Source organism: Stegodyphus dumicola, chromosome 9 (genome assembly GCF_044657685.1).
Source record: "Stegodyphus dumicola isolate Sdum_Otavi_A_Nest chromosome 9, ASM4465768v1".
Classification (NCBI taxonomy): Eukaryota; Metazoa; Arthropoda; class Arachnida; order Araneae; family Eresidae; genus Stegodyphus; species Stegodyphus dumicola.
Window position 1 is genome coordinate 171,426,112 of NC_140776.1, and position 21,461 is coordinate 171,447,572.

The following is a 21,461-nucleotide window of genomic DNA, read 5'->3' on the forward strand; positions in this document are numbered from 1 at the left end:
GGAGCAATTTTTTCACATTCTGCTTATTCACATTAATCTTTCATGCCAGAGTTAAAGAGAGTTCAGTTCATTTAATTGAGCTTCAGCATGGACACTGTGACAGTACTTCTTAGCAAATTGTCTATTCTAGATATTGCCACTTTGCATAACAATATAGATTTAAATTATCATTTATTTATGATAACAGCAGCATTTTTGGGTTTATCAAATTCGCTTGATATATTAAATTCTGAACTGTGATCTTAAGTTTGACTTACCTCATTTTTCATGAAGCATCTGGAGCGTAAAATACATTCTCCATGATTCCAAGATCAGTTAATGGTTGCTCCGTTCTGGTCATCCACACTAAGCTATTTTTAATGGTTTATAATCACTTGATAGTGTTTCTAAATGTTTGCTTATAACAACAAATTCTTTGCATTTAATATGTAAATCATAAGCCATGATTCAAAATGCTATAATTTTGCTGTATGCATCTGTATTATTTGTAGAATTATGTACAGGTGATTGATTGGAAGTGCAATTTAGCTTGCATATTCTTCCATTTAAACGAGTCATATGGTTTCAGCCATGTTTTTCCAGCCATTCCAAACATGGATACAGGATCACAAATTCTTGAGTCTAGCATTCAAGAAGATATTCTGTGTACCACTCTTTTGCCCTCATCAAATATGCCATATTATATTTATATTGGTTATGAATTTTTGCTAAAGCTTTAAGGGGAATAGGGTTTCTGGCTTAATTAATGATCTTGCCAAAATACACCTTGAACCCTTCTTCCTTCTTCATATTGCTGAAACACACCTGAAATGCTCTTTCTTATTCCCTGAATAAACCTTCGGGCATCCACATTCATCTGAGCCAAGAAGTTTATAATAAGTCACATAATAAGTAGTTCCACCATGTAGTTTTATAGACAAATTGCCATATTTTTAACTTAAAATCAATTAAAAAATGTTTGTGCTTTTGTGAACAGTTATATATATATATATATATATATTAACGTTTCTTGAGAGAAAAATTACTTATACACAAAACACAACACATATGCACTGCGTACACAATGTCTTGGGCTTTCTGAAACACAACTGAAAAGCATTTCTAGTTAAAATGCAATGTTGGGCGCATAATCTCTTGAAAAAAAAGATTGGTAGGAGATGTTAATTAGATAGCAAATTAAGTATTTCAGGAGTAAGCTACAGAATATAGTCAAACTGTGATAAAATTACTAGCAGTTTGTTCCCATCTATATGCATTATGATAAAATTAATTGAACTATTGCCATGACAAAAACCAGACAGCTGCACAAAGTAAATTAAATTCAAGAAAATGAAAAAAGGCTGAAATGATAGAACTGTACTTTGAACACCTTTATCAAAGCTAGAATTATTTAGTGAAATAATTCTAGTGAACTTTTATGTTTTGAAATCTTATTAGGCTTATTTAAATAGTATTACGAAGTTACATAATAAGTAGTTCCACCATGTAGTTTTATAGACAAATTGTCATATTTTTAACTTAAAATAAATTTAAAAATATTTGTGCTTGTATAATTTGCCTGCAGCGGAAACAAGCGACAGTTAGATTTCTGCAGGAAAATAATGTCTTATTTTAGAGACCTTAAGGGATAATTGTATTGATTCTGGTTTAAAGTAATCACTGCAAATTTTCTGCAGTAATAATAACAATTAAAATAAACTCGGTGGTGCAACAGCCCTAGTGGGCAGAGCCTGCAGTGCCCTGAAATCTGCTTTCTTGACCTTGGGCCCCGAAGTGCATCAGCATATGCCCTGGGCAAGTGGTCAGCTTGTCGAAGGACCCCAGGTGTTTAGTCCCCAAGCGAACTTGGTACTCATTTTAACCACCCATTCAAGGGATGAAAGCCTAAGTCAACTTTGCCTACTTTGCCTAGCCCGGAGATCGAACCCTGGCACTTCGCCACCGGGTGGTAATAGTAATAGTAATAAAGAAGCTCATTAATTAATAGGTTTAATAATTGATTTTCAGAATAAAAACTGAATTAAAATGATAAAAAATATGCATGTAATAATATACATTTATATAATAAGTTTTTGTTGGGGGACTATTCTTAAATACATTTTTTCCCCCTGTGAAATATCACCAAGCTGCACCTTGATGGTTGCTGTAGGATGTAAGTTCCCATTTTGTATAGATTATCATTCCCACTCGCTGTATTCCGTAGAGATCGATAATATTGTTAAGAGTACATACAGGGTGATCAGCGAATAAGCCCTGATTTCAAAATTAAATATCTCTCCAACAAAGATCGATAGAATTATGTGGTAAACTGCATGATCATTAGCAAAACTGTAAAAATGGTGTACAAAAGTTTAGAAAATTTAGTTACAAAAATCGTTAACAGATGGCACTCTGCGCTGAAAACTCTCTGAAAGGAGGGGAAAAAAAAAAAAAAAAAAAGATGAAGCAACCTTTGCAATCAAAATACAATTTTTTTAAATGTTCACCGTTCGAAACAGTGAGGTGGCGTAAACGAACAATATAATTTGACATCACGTCTTGCAATTTCTCAATGGAAATGGAATCACATGCAATACCAATCAATGATTTAAGCTCATATAGAGTAGCGGGATTGTTTTGATAGATAGTGTCTTTCAATGCGCCTCGCAGAAATAAGTTACAAGGACTCGGATCGGGAGAGTATGGAGGCCAAGCTATTACTGTATCAGTAAATTGTGAATAATCTAACGCAATTATTCTATTCCCAAAATATTCATGAAGAAAGCGAAAAACTTTATCTGTTCGATGTGGTCGAGCCCCACTTGCATGAACCAGTTGATACCTGGTCGATTCTCCAATTCTAGTTGAGTGCTGACAAATTGTTTCAGAATTGTAATGTAATGTTCAGTAGTTATCGTTTCTCATGCGAAAAATGGTCCGATAATGCCTCTGCCGCATACCGCAGCCCATGCAGTAACTTTAGGCGAATGCAGTGCTTTCTCTTCACGTAAATGAGGATTTTCGGTACCCAAAAATCTCCAGTTTTGTTTATTAATGATTCCATTCAGATGAAAATGAGCCTCATCTGTGAACCAGATGCAGCTCACATCAAATCTGTCGTTGTTGACCATCGTTAGAATCTGATTCGCAAAGTCAACCCTTTGTTGCGCAGCTTTCATGGGTATGGCCTGATGAGTTTGGATTTTGTATGAAAACAGCCATAGGCTATTTTTAAATATTTTTTGTGTGCTCGTGTACTTCAAACCTGTCTCTGATGCCATCCATTGGTTGCTTTTTCTAGGATTTTGCTGAACAATTCCAGAAACTTTGGCTGCATTTTCAGGAGTGACTACAAATTGCCTAGGCCCAACATTTCCCTTTCGATCATCAGCCACGCTGCCAGTCTATTCAAATTTCGCGAAGAGTGAATGGTTTTCGCATCGTGGCCAATTGGAACAATGAATCGGTTTTGAAAACTGCGACGTGTTGCGGCAGGACTGTCTTCTAAGCAGAGAAATTCCAGAACCGAAAAAACACGTTATTCAATGGAATACATTATTTCACCTTCTACGCTAGCCTTTTTTCACTAGACAACAGTCATACTGATCACTTTTGAATTCAAAGCACATTTTTAAAGGCTATTAATAGGTAATAGCAATTAGAGCGCCATCTTTTAACAATTTTCATAACTAAATTTTCTAAACTTTTGTGCACCATTTTTATAGTTTTGCTAATAAACATATAGTTTATCGCATAATTCTATCGATCTTTGTTGTAGAGATATTTAATTTTGAAATCAGGGCTTATTCGCTGATCACCTTGTATGTATATCAGTAATTAGTAGGTTGTAGCATGTAGTAGGCTTGCTGAGTTGTAGTTGCCAGTAACATACTTATTGATTGGTGTGCTTCATTTGATTATTGCTTAGGCTATGTGCCTAAGGAGATGACTGCCTTCATGGAGAACTTTCTAAGGAAATCTGGCTCATATCCATATTACACATGGAGAAAACTATGAAAATGCCCTGCAGCCAGCCCATATGCTTGAATTCGAGCCCAAAATTAATTACCAGGGTTTAGCAACTTTGCTACTCATCCACTGTTGAGTCCTCTTGTATCATGACTTGGTACTTAAGCATTCCTTTATGTGCAGTATTACAGCTTCATTTTAATGCTAGGGAACTACCCTGAGGGGATATTAGTAGTTAGTTATGCTGACTGCAGTACAGAAGGGCCTGAGTTCAAATCCTGGAGAAGGCAGAGATAAAGGGGAATATGTGGCAAGTCAAAAATCTCCCAAGAAGATGATGGTTGAGAAAGAGGAGTGGGAGACCCTCGGATGCTTCCTCGTAAGGTTTTCTTCCTTGAAATTCCAAATTGGGATGGAGGCATAACAAGTTAGCTAGTACGGCAATACCTCAATTATCTCAATATTATAAAGGTGCTGGTCTAGCTTTTACTTGTACCTATAATGCTAGGTCCTAATTGCCAGTGTTTAGAAAATTGAGCAGAGAGACTGATCGGTCCGGAGCTATCAAGAAGCACAAAATGAACCAATATAAATTTAGCTATATCTCTCCATATGTGTGCTAAATTACATTTATATATTTATTTCATAATTGTATTTCATGCATGAATTTACCTTTTCGTTTCACCTCATCAATGTCATTAAATTTTTTATTTGATTATGTTGTATTTTAGCCAATCGAGGATTTTCTATCGGAATTGGAGATGTTACACCTGGTGCTGGTTTGTTGAAAGAAAAAGAAAAATTATTGCATGATGGGTAAGAAATCACATATAAATTTATTTACAAATATTTTAATCACTATGGGTATTATATAATATATACTACTTTGGATTATACTTTGCTATACTACTTTGGATTATCATAAATATATATAATATTATATATATTTATGATAATCCAAAGTAGTATAGCACAGCATTAAAATATTTTATTAATATGAAAATAGTATAAATTAATGATTTTACATTTTGACCATTCTTACCTGTTAGATATGCTAAATGTGAAGAATACATCCAAAGTTTGCAGAAAGGAGAATTAGAAACTTTACCTGGATGTAATGAAGAAGAGACTTTAGAGGTTTGTATTATTTTTAAAGTTTGAATATCAACATTATCGGTTCTTTTGGGCTAGTAGTGAACTACTTGTGATTCTGTGCCAAAGCACCAAACGTAGTAGCCTGTTTATTTACACGCAGTTATGCAACAATATCATTACAGATAAGTGGGAAGAAAAACCATCAATTTTGTCATTTTCAGCTGTCCTCCTCCCCCCTATTTTTGAGTGCTGTTTCTCTTTTAAAGGAAAATATTAATGTTTTATGTGATCTGACAGCAATGAATGCTCTAATAATTAATGAATGAAATTCCAAGACAAAGGCATCATCGAAATTGAAAGTCAATTTTCAGAAAATAATAATATATATATATAGATATAACTTTGTTCTTTGTATTCTGGAGCACTGAAATAATGCTGTAACAAACATCAATGTCGCTAAAAGAAAGGTTTACAAAGCGAAAGATGGATTCAAAAGTTCGTGCATTCCTCTTTTCTGATAGCTTATTCAGTTTATTTACTTTTGATATTAATAACACACATTGGTAGAATTTTATCAGTTGCAATTTTTGATTGGAATAATTTTGGATTGAATAAAATAACCATGGATGGAATAATTTTGGATTTTATGAAGTTTTTCCATGGTTTTGTTTGTTTGTTTGAACATATGTAGATTTACCAGTAGTTTGTTCAAATTTTTCAAGTTTCCATTTTTTCCAGTATCTGTGTAGATATATATATAGATATAACTTTGTTTATTAAAATAAAACCATTTTCTTTAAAATGTGCACTTCGTTTTAAATATCACAAACATTTTATTACAATGTATCCTGATACTATCAATAATATTAAACTATAAATTTCAACATTTTGGGTTGCAGTAATAATTTTAAATCAGCTTATAATGAAATTAGGCTTAATGGGGAAAATCACTGGTCCCGTGCATACATACATATACTTTTGGAGTGCATTTTCCTGGAGGAGCACTTTTTTCTTCTTTCAGTGATCCTTAGTTAAAAAAAATCATATACAAAATCAGTAAGAGGCTGATAGCTCTTGTATATATTGCTTTAATCGGTTACCTAAGAAAGAAAACATGTAGTTTTTGTCATTATCTTATGATATTTTATAGTTAAAAAATTTATTTATTGTAATGTAAATTCAGTCACTGTTAGTTTAATGATTTTGGGAGGTGATTGGTATATGCAACCACTATTGTAAAAGTTTCTACATTTATATAATGTGCCATATATGTAATAATTCTTAAATGAAGTAACATGGTCATTTTTATATATGCTCCTTTTGTTGCACATTAAGTTTCATTGTGGTATTTTTGTCTTTATTTTAAAATGTGTTGTGCTTGTGGGATTTGCTTGCAGTGGAAGGAACTGCAATAAAAGATACTCATTAATTGTAATACTTTGTGCAAAATAACTAAAGAGAATAACTGCTTTAAATCTAAAGTGATCAACACAACTTTTCCTCCAGAAAATAGAAACATATCTGATTGTAAGTAGGTTCACTAATGGATTTTTCCTGGGTATACCCAAATAAAACATCAAACATGTAATACTATTGTATGTAATAAAATTATAAATCATTATTCTTTTTATTTATCAAAATTAAAACTAGTCATTCTATTTCTTTTATAAAAAAATATTCCCAAATTGTGTCTGGGTGTGTGTTAATGCATAAGTAAAGGACTTTTTAGCTATTTTTGTTGTTAGCAACAAAATACTTAAAAAAAGTAATTTCGTTTAAAAAAAATATCACATTGAGAAATATCCATTTTACAGTAACTCATTGCAATGTGTCATTTATAGAAACCATGCTTATTTAACTGTCCATATCTAGACGTGAAAACTTATCTTCTAAAAATATTTTGAAATACAGTTGTCATTCATTATAATGATCCCTCACATCCCTCTGGAAAAGGTTATAACATACTATCATCAGTTGCGGGCATTTCTGTAGTGGTCTTTGTAATAGAATGGCCGTTATGGGGAGAATCTTTATTTCATACTGATTTGCTTTAAGAAATATATAGATATAATTTTTTTTATTTTGCTGTATTTTAGAAAGTCAGTGATTTAAAAGTCAATTGTTTCGCTTGAGTGAGGTCAATTGTTTCGCTTAGTCAGCTGCATATTTATGCATGTGCAACAAGCTTTCCTCATTGGCTGTGGCTTAAACACTCTTACACAGGTAGGAATGAACTTAACACCTTAAGCCATAAAGACGAAGGTGACTACAACTAAACCTTTAACTGATGCAGTTTTTGCCTCTTGGCCACTGTAAATTTGTGAATCTGAGATGGCTGTAGATTCAAATCAAGGGGACTAGAAACAATTAACGCAGTAAACGAGGGTCTCTGGTAAGTGAAATTAACATTTACGATGTAGCATTGCTTCAGAATGGAATATCAGCATGAAATTGTATCAATAAGTCATGCCAGGTTTTTGTTGGTGAGAAGTTAAGTATATGCCATGCTACAGAATAAAGTCTAATGTCATGACATGTCTGTATTTTTGATGTCATGTACAGGTAAATAAATTTTTACTTGTCATTTCCTGTGCTTGTATTCTTCCAAAAGAAATTTTTAACTGTAATTATTTATTTTTTTTTTGGGGGGGGGAGACTCATTGAGGTATGGCTTATTACCCTGCTGGTGTGTTTCTACTATTTAACCCTTTGAAGGGCACTGGTATATAATATATACCGGTTGTTTGTCAATTTTTTAACCTCCGAAAAAATGCTAATTTTTCTACACCAAAAGCTATAATCGTAAGTGTCTAGTATTTTCTTTCGATTCTAAATGGCAACATCACCCTATGAATGCTCAGTATTTTACAGTTATGAAATTAATATACGTCGTTCCAAGGTATCATGTTGGAAGATTGATAAATTCTATTGGAGGGAAAGAAAAAATTCAAAATCTGCAAATATATGACGTACACATGCTGAATCTTATATATTTACTTCATTTCAGTCAGAAGTGATAATTAACAGCAGATTATTTATACGATTTTAAAACTGGTATATAATATATACCGCCGCCCACACTGAGGGTACCACGCCAATAGATGGCAGCACCAGTCTTCTCCTTTTCTACTCTGTGACGTGACAGAATTTCTTTGTTATTATAACAGTTTATGATGTAATAATATTTCATGATTAACTTATAAGTCGTTTAGGATTAAATATTATGTTCATGGAGGAATGGGGAGTTTTCTGACCCTGCGCTAGGACTGAATACAAGTAGATTAGTTTCATTTATTCTTTGTGTACTCAGCTCAAGTTTCATTCGTCTGTGTTTAGCTAAAATTTTTATTTCAGCACTTATCTCTTTCCCAAGAGAAAGACTCATCGATTTCAAAATTGCCGTCTGGGGTCAAAACTTCACACAATTGTGGGGGTTAAACGTGGCATGCTAGCCCCCAAAAGACACCTGTTGCTTCCTGTTTTCCAAAATCCTAGAATGTAAGAAAATGAAACGAGGTGATTGACAACCAATTTGTCTTTCGGGAGCCAGGCCTTCTTCCCTTTGTGAAGTGTGATAAGATCACACAAAGGGAAAGCTCACTTAAAATGGAAATGTACTTAAGGTCCATCTCATAGTGTAATCACAAAAAATGCTGATTTGAAAGCATGCTTCTATTCTTTAGGGAAATTCTTTTTAATTCTTTGTTAATTTCAGATGAAAGACTAGAGAACACAAGAGAAATTTGCGCTCTGGTTGATACAAATAGGTTGTTTCGGAAATAAATTTTCACAGTTGGTGAAAGGAGGAAAAATATTTCTAAGCCCCGTTTTAGATGCAAACTAAAATTTATCCAAAAGTTGAAAAGTATCCCCTATGAAGCCAAAGGGGTTGAAAATCAGAATAAGAGCTTTGAGGTGTATCAAATAATAAAATTGTTTAACGGTGTTTGTTCCTGAACAAAAAGATATATTACAACCTATATTTACAAAAAATAAAAAAGGGACCCTTACGGTCCTCCGTGATCTAAAGTGTGTGTGCGTGGAAGGGGGGGGGGGCTGTTCTTCGTATCATAGTATGAAGCATGGTTTCTTTCACATATTATCTAAAGCATAAAATACAACTTCAAAAATGCAACATACTTTCTCAGCTGAGTCGGTCGTAGTGCTTCATTTTTCAATTTTTTAAAATTTTCGGCTAAGTTACATCTGCTTGTAATATTATACTAGTTCAGTCACAGCATGATACGATTTACACATGCAGTTTTATATTTGCTAATTTTTTTTTTATAAAATAATATTGAATTTAAATCAAGTTGAAGAGCTTTTTATCCATAAGTATGTTCAGCTGGGTTGCATCATTAAAGAGCACAAAAACATAAATTTTATTTTTAAAATTTTCTGCCGAAATTTAAGAAAATTTTGTCTTTAGACTTACATAACTATATTCAAGCACTCATCACTACAGGCGCACATCAAAAGTACCCAAAATTAATTTAAAAAACAAAGATTAACAGTTGGCAACTATCTGGAAAAAAATGTCCTAGAGGGGCGCCGGTATAAAATATATACTGGCTCTCAAAATTCAGGGTTTCGCTCTAGAATTTTTTTAAGTCTCAATTTTGTCCTTAGGGTCCATAAGTTATAGTTCATGCAAAATTTTACCACAGTTTAAATTATATTATATACCGCCCCTCAAAGGGTTAAGAAACTTGGTAGTATGTTATTTTGACGAGAACAGCTGGCATTGCCTGTGCTGCTGTTAGCTGGTTTTCAGGGCTCAATTATAGAATTTTTTTCTTCCTAGTTTTTGATCAACATTCATAAAAGATATTATTTCTAAAGCCATTTTAAAATTCATCACCAAATATTGTAACTTAGTAAAAGTAATTTTGTTTTCATCAGCAGCTTTAAATTTTATCAGTCCTGTGCAATCAAGTTGGTCTTTTATGTGCTGTGGTTATTTACAGCAGTACTTTCATTAATTTGAATTATTTTGAAATATTTACATTTGATTAGGATAGCTGTAAACAGGATATAACATTTTTCACATTTGTGCACAAGATGGTATTCTGTGTTCTTCCTATACTGAAAATCACGAAGAAATGGAAAAAATATAGTCATGCTGAAATTACTTTATCTCTAAATATTTCGCGTTTATCAATGAAATTTTTGAATGCTTTTCGGATTGCACTTAGGCCATATTGGCAAGTTTATTACTTATATTTATGTTCTGATTAGTTGGTCTTTATATATATTTATAAGAGACATATTTTTATTTTCAGAATCTTTCAATGATAGAGTTGAATAAAAGATGCTAAGTTAATTTTGTTAAAGCACTGAAATTCGCTTAACAGAAGCCATTTCAATTATTTTGTTATATATCACAGAAATTCTTCCAAAACACAGATAAAGTAATCACTTTAATAAAATACAATGTGAGTACCAGAAAATTTGAAGTTATTCAAAAGTTATTTGCTGAGGAAACTGGACCATGGTACCAAAATTAAACTATATGTTTAAATGTGTTTACTATGATTGGTGTGGGCACTTGCCAATCTTAGAAGCCTGTAGAATTGTTTTGTGGTAAAGATCACCCAAAACTCAAAAATGAATTTTTCAAATCAGGCAGGAGCAGTTACTGTGTTAATATTGACGAGACACATTTAACGCAATATTGCATTGCATGAAGGAAATTTAAGCAAATATAAATTGCTGCACAAGCAGAGTGTAACAACTGAAAGGGCTGTATATTTTGCATACTTCGTTACAAGTCTCTGTCATTAGTTCTTAACACATGCCTTTGAATTCAAAAGATATGAAATGGATTATGTACATTTACTTGTTTGCAAGTGGCAGCTTGAATAGGGATTCAGATCAGGTTAATTATTTGTGCTGATCCAGTGAAATTATGTAATTTATGATTGATGTATTTATGTTGTATCAAACAGAAATGTTTTGAATTTTTAGTAAATACTTTATTTTTAGATTGTATTATTTGAAAAATATGCAGCCTTTTTAGGCGAGGTGAGGAAATCTTTTATTATGTGATAAATTTTAATCTAGCAGACTAACAAAAAAGAGGTTTCTGTTAACGTATATAAATGAATTGTTAATTTTTTTTTTTGGGGGGGGGAAGGGAATTGCTTTCATTAAATTTAGAACCGAAAAAAAAAATCGAATTTGAAATGATAATAGATAATTGTATGACTGAACATTTAAAAGGTCTAATGCATTAAAATTTGACAACATGTGTTAAAAAATTAAACTTCATATAAAATTTCCTGAATTCCTTGACTTAAATATAAGTAATGTTTCATTAAGAATATCATGTGTAATTTTTTTTTTTTTTTTTTTTTTTTTGTATATAGGGTAAAATTATGGCTGAATTATCTGCTATTCGTGAACGGGCTGGTCAGATATGTCATAAAGAACTGCATAAGACAAACAGTCCTTTGATCATGGCCCAGTGTGGATCTAAAGGCTAGTAAAAAAATATTAATTTTTATGTACAATATTTTTTTAGATTTCATTTTATTTGGAATATGACTTTAAATGTTAAAAAAAATTGTATAGGATGTGGAAATTAATGTTAAAAAAAATTGTATAGGATGTGGAAATTCAAAGGATTTTTTTTTCATTACTAAACTCATGCTGTTGTTATAACTGTTAGTGGTACAGTATAACTAATTGCATTATGTTAATTAAAATATTGCATGCTTTTTAGTTTGTAGTATTTTTTAGATTCCATTTTATTTGGAATATGATTTTAAATTAAATATATGTAAATGTGGAATTTCTAAGGATGCTTCTTCTTTTTTTTTTTTTTTTTTTTTTTAAATCAGTCTTTTTGTTATATGTTATAACGGTTAGTTGTACAGTATAATTGATTGTATGTGTTTGGCTTGCAGAAACAGTATTTACTGCTTCTCAGTAAACTTGATTCATTACATTTTTCTAAAATCATCTTTTTGCACAGTATGTCCACCATTTAATCTTGAACCTTTCATTACTGGGAACATCAGTTGGTCATACTAAACTAAATCCTAAACTAAAACTTAACATTATCAACTAGAAAAATCTTCTGTGAAATAATTACAATATCCTTGCCCATAATAAATTCATCAGTCAATAAAACATTAACATATATTATTCTGTTGAGCTTGTATTCTATATTTCTGCTTGAGAAGTTGTAATCTTTTTAATAATATACTTACTGTAGACATTTTAAATTTCTTAAATGCAGAGTCAGGACAGAAGTGAGGCAAGTGAGGTAAACAGTTAGAAGGGGCACAAAATTAACTGTTCTAGAAATTTATATTAAAAATAAACTAGCTGTATTAAATGAAGAATTAATGACATCAATTTCTTCTCAGAGGAGTTATAATTTCACAGTTCTGTATGCCTTATTTTTTAACATTACAATTTATTGTTGCAACTAACATATTGAAGTTGATTTATGTTTCTTGTGATGAGCTTCTTAGACTAAACCTGCCTAGGAGATACCACATGGCTGATATCAGTAATTTTTTTCTGTCTGTCTTTATTATTAAAGACAGAACTCTTACTTCACCATAGCAAGTTTCCCATTGGCCTAAAATTTGTTTATATTGACGTACTACACAGAAGTTTGTAGGAATGACATCTGGAGTTGAAACAAGGATGTTTAAAAATTAAATTCATTACAGTACCAATATATTCTCATATAAAGTTTCGCTTGTTCCTCTGTTCGTTATAATGTTGACCATTGGATGAACAAACAGATTGCATTTCTATCCCATTGTGCCGTTATTTAATTTCTTTGAGAATCATGCTGGTGGTGTATTTACATTGTTCCTGGAATAGCTACAGTTGTTGCTAGATCAATTAAATGGATTACCACCTAAGTGTAATTTTATTCTTATATCTGATGTTGAAGTGAAGATGAGAAGTATTTTTAGTTTTTGCTGCGTGGTTTATAATAAAAAAAATCGAATTGTTTATTTATCGGAGAAATAAAGGAGGAGGTTTATTTGTTTACTTGTGAAGGAGCAGCCTGCCCACCTGACTGCAAGCTGTGTGACTTAATTAAGTTATCCCAATAAAGAAGGAGCTGTAAAATTTTGAATTTTATGTTTCTTTATTTTCCTGCTTGTTCTGAGGTAACTGATATTGAAACTGTAAAAATACCAATATCCCACCAACATGAGAAAAACTGAAGGAAAAAAAAAAAAAAATCCTAATTACCAATAATAATGACCATAAATAAACATTGAAACATGTAATAAAATATCAAATAAAATATTTTTATTCATTTTTTTATTAAAAAAACTAAAATGTTGATAATATTCAGTAATAACTAAAGAGTTATTTGTTCACCATTGGGCAAGTTTATATTTATAGTTTTATACATGTTATTTGCATCAAAATTAAGATTGCAAGAAACCAAAAAGGTAATTAAAGCCTTGCAATCAAGAATTGTAACTATATGTACAGCTGCACTCTTAAAAATACAATTAACCAGTGTTCAAATATTTATGAAGCATGAATTTTTTTGCATATGTTTCATAAGTACAAATAAGTTCCCCTTATAAAATGCTCCATAAAGGTGCCCATTTGTTACACAAATAGCCCTCATATGAATTGCAAAAGTGAGGGAAAAAAAAAAAATACTTTCCACTTGAGTTAAAAACTTACAATATTTCTGGACACTAAGCATCAATAAGTTTAGATCTTAAGTTAAAACACAAATATAGTTTAATTTAGACATATCAGAATTTGAAAATTGGCTTTAAGAATATTTTATCATTGCCAGTTACTGTTGCTAGTAATCAACAAATTAAAAATAATAATAAATAAATGTAAAAAAATTTAAAATAATAATAAGTTATACATCTTGGTTAAAAATATCAATCATGGCAATTCTTTGTACAGAATATGAATTAAATAATGAAATAGAATGAATAAAAATATTGATGTTTTCTTCCTTAAAGGCATGAAAAGTTATATTAATAATTGTTGAATAAATCAAATGCTTCACATGAACTTTGCTATTTATCAAATAGGTAGTTTCTAACATTTTATATTTTTTACTTCCTTGTACGAAGTAAAAATGAAGTATTGTAATCGCGAAAAGTTTCAGGCATCATATTTCAATGAAAATATCCATTTTCATCTCTATCAAATGCAATTTAATGATGTTTTTTGCATGCCATCTGTACGTAAGGACAGAATAAAGGACTCTTTTTTCCCCCAAAAAATTATAAAACTGATTTAAAAGGAATTCTGAATTGAAGAATTTTTCATGGTGTCTGTGCATACATACGTATATTGCATAACTCCAAAACGAATATCCTCAGAACGTTGAAATTTTGTGTATAGAACTGATATAACATGTAGATATATACCTCTTATTTTGGTTGCAATAGTGCACACTAAAAGTATATAAATATATGTATATATATATATCCACTCTGTTACCCGTGTCAGTGAGCTCAGTTTCTTTATTCATATGTGCTGTAAATTGTGCATTTTTTGCTTTAAAAAATGATTGAATTATGTTGTTTTTATCTTCTGGTTAAGGTTTTCATGCTTTTGGTAAATCTGCATGCAATATTAAAAGGCAACTGGGAGTTTTGGAGATATGTTTTCAGTGTTGTAATTATTTTGCTGGAAATCAGTGCAGTATATGTTTTAATGGTTTTGTTCAGATAGAGTTCTCTAGTGAAGTAAGCTGTTCCTCCTGAGATTGTTCCAATTTCAGTTCATTCTTGAATATCGTCATTCTTTGATACATCATTTTTGGGTACTTTTAACCTAAGCAGGACTTTGGTTTAGTTTTATGTGATTATGGCAAAGTCTCGAGGGCTATATGCCTAAGAGGAGGGGACCTTCGTGGAGATCTTTCTAAGGAAAACTGGTTCATATACACATTACACATGGGGAAAACCACAAAAACACCCATGGAGCCAGCCTGTTTGCTAGATTCCAAATTTGGACTGAACTACCAGTGTACAATGACTTTACCGCCTGGCCGCTGGTGGGCTTTTAGCACATCTTATTGAAACTTTTAGCCTTTAACAGTTCATTTAAAGTGAACATTCATACCCAATAAAAATCATTTAACTTGATTAGTGTTCTTATTTTCAATTCAAATATCACACCTTACTCTTTTGTTCATTTTTTGATTAAATAGCCTAGACCAGGTGTTTTTAACTCCGTGGCCATGAAGCTGGTTTTATCCCCCCCCCCCCGACTGTCCACTGTATACCATATCAATATCAACTGTGGCTAACCGGTGGCCCACCATGATTAGCAGTGTGCATAAGGATGGGATGGTTTTTAGTGATTTTTATGTACAGAATTATTAAAATTACTACCAATGCATGGGCAAACAAGAGGAGAAGATTAAAAATTATGCTGAAGAAATCAATATGCCTTTACAAAAGATATTAGCAATAATTACTGATGGCACTCTATCAATGGTGGGCTGCATTAATGGATTCATATGTCACTGCAAAGAAGATGCATCTTTCACATTCTTCATGAATTATCATTGCATTATTCACCAAGAAGCATTATGGGCTAAAATATTATCCCTTGAGCATGTCATGAATTTAATTATAAAAATAATTAAAAAAATTTGAACAAATCCTTTGTAACACAGAATCTATACATCAATTGCAGAAGAGGGCGATTCTTCAAAATCTGATCTTATTTTAGACACAGACATAAGCTGGTTAAATACAGGTAAAGCTCTCGCATGACTTTTTGAGCATTTAGAAATGATTAAAAAATATTTCAGTTCAAAAGATGAATATTATGAACAGTTGGATGACCTTCTCTGGTTGATGGACTTGATATTTTTAACTGATATTTGCAAAAAATCTAATATTTTAAGCCTTCAACATCATGGGAAAAGTAAAGATCTGCAATTAATAGTTTGAAATCAAAATTACAATTCTGGAAAGAAAATTTATCAAAAAGGTTTCTCGATCATTTCCCACGAATGAAAAAACATCATCGAGTAAAATTCGTTTCACCCAAATTTATTTATTGGTCACCTTCAGAATTTATTTATTGGTCACCTTTTGGAACAATTCGAAAATAGATTCCAGCAGTTTTCAATTATTGAGCTAATGGCTTCATTTTTTGTAAACGCATTCAATCTTCAAATTAATATTTCTAAAGTTGAAAATTCCATTGGGAAAATTATTCAGGAAGAAACATCTTCAATTCAAGATGAGATTTTTAAATATTCAGACTGAAATTGTATTAAAATTGTGTGGACTTAATGAAAATATTTGGAATCTAGCTGAAATATCCCCTTTTGAAAAAAAGGAGCTTACAAATTAGAATCCTGTTTCAGTTCCACATATTTATGTGAATCGTTGTTTTCAACATTGAATACAATTAAATCAGCAATCAGATGTCGACTTAATGGTAGCAATCTTGAAGATGCTATAAGATTTGGAAATATCATCTTATATGCCTGACTTTGAAAAATTAGCGGAAAGTATGCAATGCCAAAAATCACATTAAATGTAACTATTTTGAATTGTTTCCTTTTTAGTGTAAGATATTGTTTATGATGCTTATGATTGCAATAAGATAAAGAAATATTAAGAATTGTTATACTTTTTTTTTGAACTGCACCCACCAGCAATTTCCTATTTGTCAGATGTGCCCAGACGAAGAATAAGGTTAAGAATTCCTGGCCTAGACCACTTCAACAGGCTGTGTGGGTCATGAATTGGACATACTAGCTCCAAGGAATAGTTCCTAATGACTGTGAAAAAATTCTTATTATTTTACTTCTGTGACATTTGTTCTGTCTTTAACCATTAAAAAAAAAGTTTTCTGTTTGAGTATATTGATTCTGCTTGATGAATTGTCGTATTTTTATAATTTTAAAGGATCTAACATCAATATCAGTCAAATGGTTGCTTGTGTTGGACAACAAGCTATAAGTGGTCACAGAGTTCCTGATGGTTTTGACCAACGATCTTTGCCACATTTTAAAAGGAATAGTAAGTTTCTACATGACAACTGTACTATTTTTTGTTAGTGATCTATAAACGTTTATTGAAATTATGTTTTTGTAGTAAATAGTATTCAGCTTTTAAAAATTGTTTGTACAAAACATGAGTTTAAATTTTCTTTTGTTTTATTTCAGTATTAAGGTGAACTATTATTTTGATTGAATTTCAGGTACTTTTATATCATGTAATGCTAATTTTTGTTGAAAATTTTTGCAGGTAAAACTCCTGAAGCTAAGGGTTTTGTTCAGAATAGTTTTTATTCAGGGCTTACTCCAACTGAATTCATATTTCATACAATGGCTGGAAGAGAAGGTAGCTTTTTTATTTGAAAATTTTCGAATATTGTTAGATCTTTCCTTTTTACTCTTTTTAATGGTGAAATAATCATAACAGGTCTTGTTGATACTGCTGTGAAGACAGCTGAAACTGGTTATATGCAGAGACGATTAATTAAAGTGAGTATATTTCATTCATGAAATTTAAATGGTGTCTTTCATTGTAAATCCTTAATTTTTTTTTTTTTTTAAATATATTTAATGACTAAACAGTTTGAAAAATAAACCATAACAAGTGGGACACTGAATTTATTGTGTTTATGTATTAAAAAAATATCTCTTTTAAATCCACCTGCATCCAACCTGGTATGTTCTGAACTGTATTGATTTTGTCAAGCATTTATATGCATAGACAATACTTATAAATTTGAAATCAGTAAATCTGAATGACAGCATATAATCTGAATTTCCAAAATATTAGTTAAAAAGAGATGTTAGTAAATTTCACTAATCTGAACTGCTTGTGTTCAGGTAATTTAAGAAGAAAGGGGAGATATTAGTTATTTACAATCATAACTAATATTATTTCTTAAAATATTGCTGTTTGTGAGTTTTATTGCTGTCTGAGCATGCCATGTACTTTTGATAAAATGCTGTCTGGTGCAGTCAGTTTTGTGTATTCCTCTGTTATGTAGAACTGTTTTTTCATCCATATCACTGGCCATAATTACTGGATTTAAACAATTAAACAAAAACAAAAAAAAGTATATTATATATATATCAAGGACGAAACACGATGTCTGAATGGTTGAAAAGAGGCTAAAATAAGCTAATTCTCCGTGAAAAGTCAGTATTGTTTCATTACCTTTTCGATTGTTCAGTTTTAGGTACTTTTCTTTGTATAATTATTATTAGTAAATTTTACATCATAATTTTATGCATATCCACTACTGTCAGCTATTCAATTTAATATTTGTTTTACTGCTGTGAGTGTGTATGCTTTTTTATCACATTGCTGTCAATGTATTGCATTACCAATTTTTCCTTTCCTAAATTATCAGTACCTAATTTTGTGTAGTTAATTATCCACAACTCATTAATTCAAGATCTACAATATTTGCCACGTGCACCGGCCTATAAGATGCACCCCCTTTTTTATATGCATTTTTCAAGGATAAAACTTTTATTACTGATCATTACAATGAATTTACAGTATTTTAAATGTAAAGTAATACAAATATAAAGTAATACTTTCTGCAAATACCTAATCTGTGAGTTGCTTTTTTTATATCCTCTTCCTGATTCTGCCAAGTTCTTATCATTTTCTTGGTTGAGGGTGGCCCGAAATGCCTCTCTGCAGCCCTGTTTCCATGTTCTTTAGCATATGCAATAACACATAGCTTGTATGCTATGTTATAGCAATGCCGACATTGTTTTTGAGCCATAACTTGCCAACAAATTTAAGAAAATTGAACAGTAGAAATTTCACACACTTAAAAGTTGTTCAGAAAAATTGGAAGCTTTAAATGCACCCAGCTGTGATTATCGATGATAACGCATGCGCATTCACTGAACTCTACATAACTGTAATATTCCCACACTCCGCAAGGAAACAAGAAAAAAATTTGCATAACTCTGAATAGAGGAAATTTCTGGAAATGAATGTAATCAAAAACTGAGCATCGACATATAAGACGCAGTATTGATGTATAAGACACACCCCGTTTTTCAGACCTATTTTCAAAGAAAACGGTGCATCTTATACACCAACAAATGCAGTACTTAACAATTTTCATATGGCGTTTTGCTATTTGTGTAAAATTTGGAGTATTATTTTTTAAAACATGAATTTCTTACTTCTTTTTTCATAAGCTTTCAGTATGGTTTATTAATGCATATTTTTTATAACAAGGCAGGAGACATTATTTTCATTTTTAACTTTGCATCTTTCAGTCACTGGAAGATTTATGTCTTCATTATGATTCAAGTGTTCGAAATTCTGTGGGTGAAGTTGTGCAGTTTGTGTATGGTGGCGATAGCTTGGATCCTGCTTCTATGGAAGGAACCAATAAATTTGAAACTCAGAAGAAAAAAGTAGATGAATATTGTATAAAAAAGGATGATGATCCTCCAGAGGAACCTGTAATTTTTGAACGTGCTCTCTATCACATTACAGTAAGCAATTAAAATGATTTTGTTACTATTTTTTCTGACAGTTTAACTAGTATTTATACAGTACAAAGTCCGTAATCCAGACTTGTCGGGACTTCGGCGATTATGGATTAGGGGTTTTTCCGGATTATAGATCATCAATTTAAATCTGGTAAGATGGCATGCAGAAATTATACATTTAAAAATATGAAACTGTAATTTAGAAAATAAGATCAATTATAATTTAAAGGGTATCAAATTTTACAAAAATAAAGCTTAATATTTATTTGTTTACTTTATTAAACATTTCTCTCAACGCGCACATGCATAAAGGATACACACACACACAAAAAAAAAAAAAGTTTGTGGCTTTGACCTCCGGATAATGGACATCTGGATTACAGACTTTGTACTGTAGTATTATATCTCATAACCTTGATGTCAAAGGTCTAGTATTTGACCATAATGATAAACAATTTACCATATGATAATTTTATACTTTTGTTAATTAAATTCAAGCTTGTATTTAAGAATATCTGTATTTTTATTTTAGGCAAAGTATCCATGTCCAGATGAATTACCTTTGGACCCAGAAACTTTAATGTTCTTAAGTGCTGAAATTATCAATGAAAATTTTATGGATGTTCATGAAAATTATGTATCACAACTTTGGTAATAATTATTTTCCATGTTCAGTTCGGTTGTATCTGCCATATCTGTAATCTCTTCGATATGATGTCATTGTTGAAATCAAATGATTGTGTAATATGTGGTACAAGCTCTTCAAACTGAGAATTTTCTGCTCTGTCATAAGTTAGATCTTGCACCATTGATAATATTCTAATGTTTTTTTTTTTTTTTTTTTTTTTTTTTTTTTTTTTTTTTAACTTTTGTATATTCTTATGTGTAAGCCAAGACATTTTATCACATCTTTTATTACTAAAGTTTGGAGGGATAGCTTATATATGAGTTCAAAATATATTATAATTTGACCACTTAAGTAATACTAATGTTTTTATTGACCACAAAAAATCGCTCTCCTCAAATCTTCTTTTGTGATGGATTTGAACTTTAGTACCAACCGTCCTTCTAAGAATTTTCAATGACTGAGAGTTTTCCAGTGAAATGCTGGGGGTATTTCTCACGAAAAAAGAACTCATTTGCTGGCTATTCTTCTTAAACTCTAATTATATAGATGCTTTTGTTATTGTTGAGGCTAATATGTCTCATGAATTACCGAAATTCCACACTTTTGGACCTTATTATCTTAGAATTCTTCCCAAAATGAGAAGAATCGCTATGGTGTTTTGATTGGTGTAAAGAATGGCCTTATTTCTGATTTTCATGAAGGTAGTGATCACTTCTTATGCAATGGAGCTGAAATAGTAAAACTGGATGTGTTCAAATGGAAGAAACACTTTAAAATTTGTGGTTGTTACAGTCCATCCAGTAACACCAAACTTGACATTGGCTCCTTGACTCTCTCCAGTAAAACAATTCTTTGTGGCGATTTTAATAACCATAGTCAACTTTGGAATTATAAAGACACAAATTTTGCTGGATTGGTGATGAAAGGAATTCTGATAAATTGGAGCTTCTGTATAATAATTCAGACATCCCAACCTATCTGCACTATAACGGCAGTGGAACCAATCTGGACATGACTTTAGTTTCTACAGACATTTCTGATGTTGCTGAGAGAGAAGTAATTTAGGATCTTGGCTGTGGCCATCGCATGACTGTTACTACTTTCAATTTTACCTCTAAGAAACCAATAAGGAATTCTGTTAGACACAGATGGAATTTTACTAAAGCTAACTGGAAAGCCTTTACTCTAGATCTCGAATCTGTTTTTGGATCTACTTCTAGTTTCTGTGAAACAGGCGAGGGTATTGATTGCACCTTCTCTAGATTTACTAATATTGTTTTTGATATTGCAAAAAAGTGGATACCGAGAGGCAAGCAATTTATCTAT

At 31.4% G+C, this 21,461-nt stretch overlaps 1 protein-coding gene across 1 annotated transcript in view; it reads left to right on the top strand.

The window, feature by feature from the left end:
* The window catches only part of Polr3A (RNA polymerase III subunit A), a 153,204-nt gene that overhangs the window by 76,437 nt on the left and 55,306 nt on the right, over positions 1-21,461 (top strand). The window contains exons 20-27 of the mRNA XM_085824342.1: positions 4,680-4,764; positions 4,998-5,085; positions 11,412-11,523; positions 16,935-17,048; positions 17,277-17,372; positions 17,454-17,515; positions 19,289-19,510; positions 20,040-20,158. Coding sequence (XP_085680468.1) covers positions 4,680-4,764; positions 4,998-5,085; positions 11,412-11,523; positions 16,935-17,048; positions 17,277-17,372; positions 17,454-17,515; positions 19,289-19,510; positions 20,040-20,158 — 898 coding nt within the window. The remainder of the gene's footprint in view (positions 1-4,679; positions 4,765-4,997; positions 5,086-11,411; positions 11,524-16,934; positions 17,049-17,276; positions 17,373-17,453; positions 17,516-19,288; positions 19,511-20,039; positions 20,159-21,461) is intronic.